This window comes from Limulus polyphemus, unplaced genomic scaffold (assembly GCF_000517525.1).
Source record: "Limulus polyphemus unplaced genomic scaffold, Limulus_polyphemus-2.1.2 Scaffold1508, whole genome shotgun sequence".
Lineage (NCBI taxonomy): Eukaryota > Metazoa > Arthropoda > Merostomata > Xiphosura > Limulidae > Limulus > Limulus polyphemus.
This window is the reverse complement of record NW_013667118.1, coordinates 214,085-223,939: the sequence shown is the minus strand read 5'-3', so window position 1 is coordinate 223,939 and position 9,855 is coordinate 214,085. Positions and strand designations below refer to the sequence as shown.

Here is a 9,855-nt window from a genome sequence, read left to right as displayed (position 1 = left end):
GGCTGAAAGGGCGAGCATGTTTGGTGTGATAGGGATTCGAACCAGCAACCCTCAGATTGCGAGTCGAGCACCCTAACCATCTGGCCATGCCGGGCCCTTTTTTATGGAACATATATGGAAATCAAGTACGAAGTATTTTTAGGAAACACCCTTATAGAATCAATTTCTAACACATTTCTAAATTAAAAGTCAAATTCTAGGTTGTGATCAGAGGGCTCCTTGAATTATTAACTTTTCAATTGAAATTATTTTTAAGTTATATATGTAATAATATTCAGATATTTAGGTTTTCAGTGAAATATTTTTTACAAATAAAGTTAATCACAAAATAAATAACAACATTCAAACATATATATTAAGGATGATGATAATGATGCTTTATAGAAATTAAGCTGTATGATCAATAAGCATTAATAAATATATTATTCAAAAATTTTCACATTAAAATGAGAAATGCACTAGGTATAGCTTTGGTACTTCAGAAGTAAATATATTCTGTCCTCATACCTTCTTTTCTTATTCTAACTTTAAAGTAGACTTTTTAAAAAGTTAAACAAAGCTTGCAAAATAGAGCATTTTGATATATGAGTGCTCCTGGTTTAACCATATTTTTATTAATGTTCTGATGTTTTACAACTTGGTATTCTTAACTTTTTTAACCTCTTCTATACATTTTTTGGCTTCACTTTGAGCAACTTTATTTTTTAATTTTCTAGCTAACTGAAACCCTTTATCACATGTTTTAAATGCATTTTGAAGATCCCCTTTCTGCATAAGTGTAACTCCCAAGTTACAGTAGAAAGATGGTAGGTCTGAGCTTTCTTCTACTGTACCTCTATCTATTGCTTGATTTAAATAACTGATGGCCACATCAAAGTCTTTCCTCATGCTGGCAACACTTCCAATATCATTCATTAGAATTAAAGTTTTTGGGTGAGAAGGTCCATTGACCTTTTCAGAAACTGCTAAGGATTTTTCATAAAGTTGCTGTGCATTTTTGAGATCCCCCTTAGACATTAAATGACGAGCATACCAATCACAGCTCATGGCCCATAAAATAATATCATCCTGTTCTGTTTCTGTGAAAATATCCACTTTTTCTAAATCAATAGATTGGATTCTTTTGTTCAGCACTTGAAAACAGTAACGAAATCCATCTTCTGCCTTTTCTTCAAGTTTTTGCTCACTGTATATAGTTGAAAGCTTCAATGACATTTCCAAAATTGCATTATCATCTTTTGGAGTTCCAGAAGCAATCATTCGTTTCATTACCTCTACAAAGAGTGCTTCTGCTTTTTGATGTTCTTGTTTTTCAAAGGCAATGTTAGCAAGTAAATCATATATATAGGTAATACCCTGTGGATTCATTTCATCTTCAGCAATTTTAAGGGCAACATGGAGGATCTGCTCTGCAGTATTCAAGTCTCCCTTCTGAATAGAAAGAACACCACGCTTGATTGTGGAGATAAGTACTTCTTCTTTTTCCTCATCTTTCTGGAAACCAAGACTTCCCAGTATTCCAGCTAGGAGAGCATATCTTCTAATAAAACTTGAAAAAGAAAATTCATATTTAGTTTCCTTCTATTAATCATGAAAAATGTATTATAAAAAGAATAAGTCAAACATTACAAAAAAATAAGGTGGCAGTAACCACAGTTATATTTTGTGTTACATTCAGGATGACAAGAGTTTTATCATGAAGCAAATTTCAATCAACATGTTTTAAGGAACAATTATTATCTGGTTACGAGTGCAACAAATGATTCATTTTCTGAAATTCCCATTCAATAACTGTTCTACCCCTCTGTTTTCAATACTAAAATCTGGTTACTTGGTTTGTTTATTTCACTTGTTTATTCAGCCTACATACCCAGGCCCACATGAAAATCTTAAAATTCGACATTTCATTCAAGATCTTGGTCTTATTTTAAGAATCAATGTTAACTCAATGATTAATAAATTGTTTAATTTTCAAAACATAACAACCCATCATCATGTGGTCATACCAATAAACATATAAACCATGCACCTGTTTAACTTCAGCACAAAATCTGTCTAGGGTGCTAGCAAGATTTCCAACATTGTTTATACGTCAATTGTCACAGCTGTTAGCTCTCTGAATTTGACACAGTCACTGGGAATTTCATTCCCTTGATGTGTGACAATTATCTTGAGATTATCTCTGGGCAAGTTAGCTGATCTTACAGCAAATGCAGCTCTCAAAAAGATCTGATCCTTATAATTTTTTTTAATGTAAGTATAGTGAGATGTAGTTAAAATTAAGTACATGTATTTAATAATTAAAAATTTATGTTGTCTTCTTATTCAAGTTGTTTATCTACAAACAAATATTTTTCAAATGTTGATATGATTGATGAATGAAGTAGCAATGTACATGTACAGTTCAGTAACATTAAAGAAACATTTATGATTAAGTGTTTCAAGTTATGGATCGACAGTGTACTGCATAATCCTTCAAAAATTATCAGGGTCAGCCACATTCAAAAGATCCCAGGTATGCTAATTGTATAGCTTCTTTCATATGTCATATCAATTTGTGAAGTAACCATAAATAAGGGAAATAGTCAAAGGCTACACTACAATCCAGATAAATACAAATACTATAGAATATCCTTCATTAAAGCTACTTACCCAGTAATTGAGAGCTTGAAGAAATTGCAAAAAGTCAAAATGATAATAAACTAATAACTTATGGATTTGGGAGAATTCCATTAAATTTGATAAAAGTTCAAGTTATGGCACTTATATTTCTCCAATACACATAGGGTGTTAGTCTCTGGAATAAACTGCTGTCTACAGTGGTAGAGGCTGCAACTTTGCAAGAGTTTAAGAAAAGTGTTGAGTTGACAAATACTTAGGAGATCAGGGCCAGATATAGTGATTAGTTTTCTGTTTCTCTCAGAGTGCTGGGAAGCAAGACGTCCTTGATGTACAAAATGACCCTTCATTTCTCATAATTTAATCTATTGATTTAAAACAAACAGACATGTAAAACTATTTAGTCTATTTTATTCAGGTATCTTTTGTCCCATGGTTTTGTTTAAAGATCATTATAATGTCTTCCTTTTCATACATCCAAGGCGATTTCCCTTTATCATTAGAACTATCAAAATATGAACCGATTCATATAATACATCACTCAGAGATTTAAGAAACACTATGCCATAATACACACAATTAAGTTCAATCAATTTATTTATCTTCATTACAGATACATTTTCCCCCATATTTATCTTTATGGTGAAAGATGTTAGCAATAATTGTGTCTGTAATCACATGGAAATAAGGCATATCAGTCATATTTTTATTAGTAAAAACTACTTAGAAACATTTTTTTCTATGCATTCTCAGGGACAGAAGTAATGAAATAAAATTACATTCACTTGAGGGTAAGCTATTAGGAAGATTACATTCCCTCATGTAAAGTTATACTTTCTGATGAATTGTTTTTTATTTAATCCATGTCTTATGTTTGCTTTCATTGGTCATAACTAAATGAATTCAGATGAACCAATTGGGAAATCCAACTAAAAAGATGAAATTTCTCAAGCAAAGTTAATTTACTTGGAAATGTGAGAATGTAATATTTTGATCCTTGATTTTAATATTAATACCACATTATTAATTTACATTGAGTTATGCCTTTTGTAATTAATGTTTGTAATTATTTTTGATACATGTCTCTTAGCACATTTCAGTAATATTTTGTTAAAAATTGTTCATGCCTCTTTTATGGTAGAAATAAAATAATACTTTTCAGTTTCAAACATATCTTTCTGTTTTAGCTTAATTGAATGACTATTGTTTGACATAAAGACTTAAACTCTAGCAAGAGATCATTATTCATTCCAATTGGATATCCATTATTAATGTGCTACTAATATAACCATAGTTTCGAAAACAAACAAGATTTATTTACATGCTAGTAAAAAAAGCTATTTTGTACAGTTACTGACAAAAGCTGATACTGGATGCATTTCTTTGACAAGACACACAATGCACACTTGGATTTTAGGAGTTAATTATATAAGCTTTGTAAGATCAAATTACAAATCTAGTCTTGCACTTTGGTAAAATGATTTCTCCGATAGTTTCTTTAGATTTTTTTTGATTCATCATTTGTGTTAATGGCTTAACGGACTTTTAAGGCAGTGGTATTTCTAACTCTGACATAACAAAATTTTGGGACAACAACTTAAAATATGTATAATATAAACATATATATGCATAATAAAAATAACTAAAATAAAAAACACAGAGAAAGCCCTTATCATTCAAATATTTAACAAGCCTTCCCTTAATCTCCCTTAAATTCACTGCATCCACCACACTTAGAGGCAACCCATTACAACAGCCAACAATCCTATTAAAACTGTCTTAACTGAAGAAGACTCCCATCTTGGAAAATTTATATTTGTGTCCCTTAGCCCTACCATTCTCACAGTTAAAAAAGAAAATGATACATAAAAACTATCAATTTCCTTTTCAACCTATGACTCAATCAGGTAACCTCTAACTCTTTTTTTTTTAATAGAAAACAATTTCAAAGATCTTAACCTGTTCTTATATAAAAACCTTTCCATCCCAGATATCATCCTAGTAGCCCTCCTCTGAACTCTTTCCAAGAATTCAATGTTCTTTCCAAGGTAAGGAGCCCAAGACTGAACACAATACTCCAAATGTGGCCTAATCATTGAACTATACAATGAAATTATAAGCCATTTAGACTTGTATTCAATATTTCTGTTTAATACAATCTAAAATCCTATTTCCCCTGCCACTGGCAACAAAACATCGCTTGGATGGCTTAAGAGACTAATCAACAGGAACACCAAGATCCTTTTCTTCCATAATATTGTTAAGTTATCCCCATAACAATTATATTCAAAATACAAATTATGATATCCCACGAGTTACCTTGCATTTATTATGATTTAAAGTCATCTGCCATTTATTCACCCAACTAAAAAAATAATCCAAATTATTTCATAAAGCAGCATCCTCACAGCCAGCAACACACAAAACATTAACATCATCAGCAAGTCTAAATAATTTATTGACCATCCCTTCATCTATGTTACTGAAATATATCAAAAACAGCAAATGTTCTACCTTGAGGTACCCTACTTAAGCCATTAATCCTCCTTGGTGGTAGGGGTGTAAGGACAATCTTGAAGGACCAAAAGGTCCCTTGTTGATTCTCTTTTTAAACTCTGATAAAATTCCTGTCTCCATTATTGTTAATAGCAATTCATTCCATAAGCCAATCACTCTGTTAAGAAAATAAAACTGTACTAACAGGAGCCTGGCAGGCTATTTTGCAAACTTTTAAACTTGTGTCTTCTCATCCTATTATCTTCAGAATATAGAACAAAGGAATCAGAGAACTTATCCTATCAATGCCCTCACCCATTTTTTTCTCAAGATAAAGTTATTGGAGTGAATTTTTACAAACCTCATATGACAACCCTTCCATACACAGAATCATCCTACCAGCCATCCTGTGAACCCTTTCATATAAGTCAATAAGTATCCTTTCTTAGATATAAATACTAAAACTGTACACAGTATTCCAGGTGAAGCCTAACCAATTATTTGTATAGTGAAATAATTAACTCTAAAATAAGATGTTTGTTTTCTAACGGGGTGATTACCTTATGGAATTAGTTGCCGTCAGCTGTAGTGGAAGTTGATACCTTATAAAACTTAAGGTATTCGTGGTTTACTGAGATATAAAGGATGGTTTGTCTTTTTAAGGGTGTGTGTGCACGATCAGCTTAGAAAGATTAAATGGTCCCTTGTTGCCCAATAATTATGTCATCAGCAAACTTTACTAATATACTAAAAATAATTACTTTCTACTAAGAAAACACATAGGCACAAGCATTGACCAATGATGCACACAATTAATGAGAAATGCTGTTAACAATAATTTCTGGCTTTCTAGCTCTCATCCAGCCATTCTTCACTCAATTTAATTAGTCTTTCCCACAGCTCCTACTAATGTGAGTTTCTTAACTAGAACTGCAGGGTAGCTTATCAAAATCTAAGCACATAAAGAACACATCCTTTCCACTATCCATGTAATAAGTAACATCCTAGAAAAAGTATATATTAATAAGAAAAGATTTCTGTTTAATGAGCCCATTTTTATATCCCATTTCACCAAATGATTTTCCAAAGTTTTTTTTTGTATTCAAATCTTTGCACTACAGAAATAAGACTAACTGGCCTATAATTTCCAGAGTAATTCTTACCAGCCCTTTTGAAAATAAGAGAAATGTCTAATCATTAGGCACTTACTCACTGTCTATTGACCTACAATAAAATTAAAGAACAGGGCTCACATATCTAATCTTTAAACTCATTTTAAAACTATCAGAAAAAACATTAGTTATAGTGCTTCAACAATTTTTAACTCTGCTTTTTCTTCCGTTTTAACTAATGAAGGTTTAAGCAATGTTCTTCATCTTGAACAGTTGATATTTGAACAAAATGATCACATTAATTCTGAGCTTGTAAAGAAAAAAAAATTGGGAAATTTAAAGAATAAAGCTCCTAAGCCAGATATTTCCCCCAAGGGTTTTGAAGGAGATTAAGGATTGGATATGTGAGCCCCTTGTTACTCTTTTTTGGTAAGACCTTGAATAGTGGTCAGGTGCCTGAGGATTGCAAGTTGACTAATGTTACTTCTCTTTTCAAGGAAGATGATAAAAATTATCCCACTAAATATAAGCCTATTAGTCTTACATCATTGGTGGGAAAAGCTTTGGAAAGTCTGATAAAAGATGCTTTGCAAGTCATTTAGCAAAGTTTAGAATTTCATTGGATAGTCAACATGGTTTCACTAGGAAAAATCTTGTTTTACAAATCTCTTGACATTCTTTGAAAAGGATACTGCTTATGTAGATAAGGGTAAGGGCACAGATTTGATGTATCTGGATTTTCAGAAAGCATTTGATGAGGTGCCACATAAAAGGTAAGTAAAAAAAATATATAGGTGTGAGGGATGAGTTAGTTAATTAGATAGAATAGTGGTTGGATGGAAGAAAGCAGAAAGTTGTTTTAAATGGAGTTCAATCAAACTGGATTAATGTCACAAGTGGGGTACCTCATGGCTCAGTTTAGAACCTTTGCTCTTTTTGATTTACATCAATGACATAGATGAAGGAATGGTTAAAAATTACTTAAATTTGCTGATGATACTAAGGTCTTGGATGTTGCTGGCCGTGAGGAAGAGGATGCTGCTTTACAAAAGAATTTAGGTCATTCATTGAGTTGGGTGAGTAAATGGCACATGGGTTTTAATTATAATAAATTAAAGATAATGCATGTGGGTTATCATAATTTGAAATATAAGTATAATTTGAAAGGGAATAACCTTATCAGTGTCATGAGAAAAAGGGATCTTAGTGTAGTGGTTGATCAGTCTCTTAGGCCATCTAAGCATTGTGTTGTTGCTAGTGGTAGGGCAAATTGGACTTTAGGTTGTATCTACAGAAATATTGAATACAAGACTAAGGAGGTTAAGATTTCACTGTATAGGTCACTGGTTATGCCAAATTTGGAGTATTGTGTTCAGTCTCCAGCTCCTTACCTTAGGAATTGTTGGAAAAGGTTCAGAGTAGGACTACAAGAATGGTGTCTGGGATGGAGAGGTTTCTCTTGAAAAAAATAGGAGTTATGGGGGATCTGATTGAGGTGTTTAAGATTGTTAAGGGAATTGATATTGTTGATGCATCATCTTTTTTCATACTTAATGGTGAGAATGATAGGACTAGGGGACACAAATATAAATTTTGGCATGGTAGGAGTCATCTTCAGCTAAGACAGTTTCATTTTTCTAACAGGGTGGTTGACCTATGAAATGGGTTGCCTTCAGATGTTGTAGAAGCAGTAAATTTAAGTGAGTTTAAGAGAAAGCTTGATAACTATATGAATGATAAGAGCTGGCTTGGAGTTTTTATATTTATTCATTTAATAGTTTTAGTTTAGTTTAGAGGATGGGACAACCTAGATGGACCAATAGATCCTATGTATTCCCTAAATATTATATTATATTATTAATAAACCTACATAATTTGGCTAAATTGTAGTATTTTCTGTACAATTCTCAAGAAAATCAGGAATATTGGTAATACTTTCTCTTGGAAAAAAACATTTAAAAGCTCAGCCATCTCATAATATTCAATAAAATTTATTCCATCAGCATTTAAAAAAAATTCTAAGGGCCCAATCCCCAACTTAACATTTTGCATACCTATAACACATTTTAAAATTCTTGCTATCAGTTTAAGCATTACCAGCAAGTTGTTTTTAATATGATAATTTAAATATCCTTACTTTCTAACCAAATCCCTAACTATCTTTTAGTTCTGCACATCTTCAAATCTATCTCTCAATTAAATTTATAAAGTTCTTTTAAGCCTATGGCATTTATCCCTAATTTCTTCTTTAAACATCGCGTTTACAGTAAATCAAATATGTGATGATATACATAGAACTAAGTCTTACAATAGACCTAAAAGCTGTGATAAAAATCACGTTATACTGGAATGTATTTTCTTCTATTTTTCATATATATCCTTTTACTTTTATTATACTTTATAGTTTCACTTTGCGAGTCTTCAAATGTTTACAAATTATAGTTATAACAATTAAAACATACCTTTTTGTTCCAGGATACTTTTCTTGACCACTAGAATAAAATGGATGGCATACAAAGTTAATATTTCTCACTCCATTGTTTACGATATCATTCGTACTTTTATTTTGTTTTTTATAGACAGTAATACTACTAGTATTACGCGGTCTACTACTACTGATAGGCCCAGTACTTTTATTTTTAATAACGTAGCTACTAGTACTGTTAGTGTTACTCGTTTTAGCAAGATTCCCGTTAACCTTAGTTGGTCGTTGAAGAATTGGTAGGTATATTAACTTCTCTTCTCCTATTAAATTTCTATTGAAAATTGTAACGAAAAATCTCGAAATATGACTATTAATACACGAATTCAACAAAGACCAAGTCTTCCCAGCTTTAAGTTTCATACTATACGCCATAACTTTACATATAAATATAATTATATTTCGCCTTAGGCTCAACACTGGTAAGTATATAGCAAACTTAAAATATTTTATAACTTAGAGCTTTAGGTCCAAGTCTCAGTCGTAATTGTTTTTTGCGTATTTCATTATGAAATCAATTAACGATAACAATTAGCCTACGACTCTCTTATCAAAAGTAAAACTGCAATGTGATTTCTTTGAGTAAGACATACGGAAGCACCACCTAGAACTAGAAGGTGGTTACTTATTCCAAGTTCCTTATTATCAGTTCAATAGTTGACAAATTAAAGAATATTTTCATACTATTCTAACTTACATACTTGCATGTTTTGTTCCCTCAATATATTGTTATCATTTAAAAGGTAATCGTTTTCTATTTCAAATTAAACTAAAATTAGTTAATAAGAAGAAAGCTGTATCATTGGCTTTTCGGGACCCAAACAGTGCCGTGTTTTTGCTGTATTTATCTCAAATGAGACGTCTTCCTGGTTACATACCATGCTATCCTTAGCAAAAGAACGATGTCCGCTTCAGATTTCTATGAAAATATTTAATGAACACGCTGTACCTCGCAGGCCGCAGCGCTCCAAACATTAATCAATTATGGCCAATAAAGAACGCAAATCGGCAAGTAATTTAATGCTCTATGAAACTCCTAAGATGACTGGCTCACTAATATCTTAGTGTCTCCTTATGAGTAATCGATTCCTCTATAGTCTATACGATGACGCTGAAATATTTAATAATCAAGTTTAATAATCATTA

General features: G+C 31.8%; 1 protein-coding gene across 1 annotated transcript; it reads right to left on the bottom strand.

Annotated features, from left to right (window-relative positions):
* Window positions 1-598: 598 nt before the first annotated feature.
* LOC106463875 (tetratricopeptide repeat protein 19, mitochondrial-like) lies at window positions 599-9,330 on the bottom strand. Its single transcript, XM_013923955.2, has 2 exons — window positions 8,690-9,330; window positions 599-1,549 (listed from the first exon to the last, which is right to left on the bottom strand). The coding sequence occupies exons 1-2, from the start codon at window positions 9,082-9,084 to the stop codon at window positions 631-633; spliced, it is 1,314 nt and encodes a 437-aa protein (XP_013779409.1). The 5' UTR covers window positions 9,085-9,330; the 3' UTR covers window positions 599-630.
* Window positions 9,331-9,855: the final 525 nt, after the last annotated feature.

What these genes read in the sequence shown, in the direction of transcription:
- LOC106463875 (XM_013923955.2), bottom strand. Translation starts at nt 9,084, where the DNA reads ATGGCGTATAGTATGAAACTTAAAGCTGGGAAGACTTGGTCTTTGTTG. An exon ending in AAGTATCCTGGAACAAAAAG is followed by an intron (nt 1,550 to 8,689) that starts GTATGTTTTAAT and finishes TTCTTTTTCAAG; the next exon opens with TTTTATTAGAAGATATGCTC.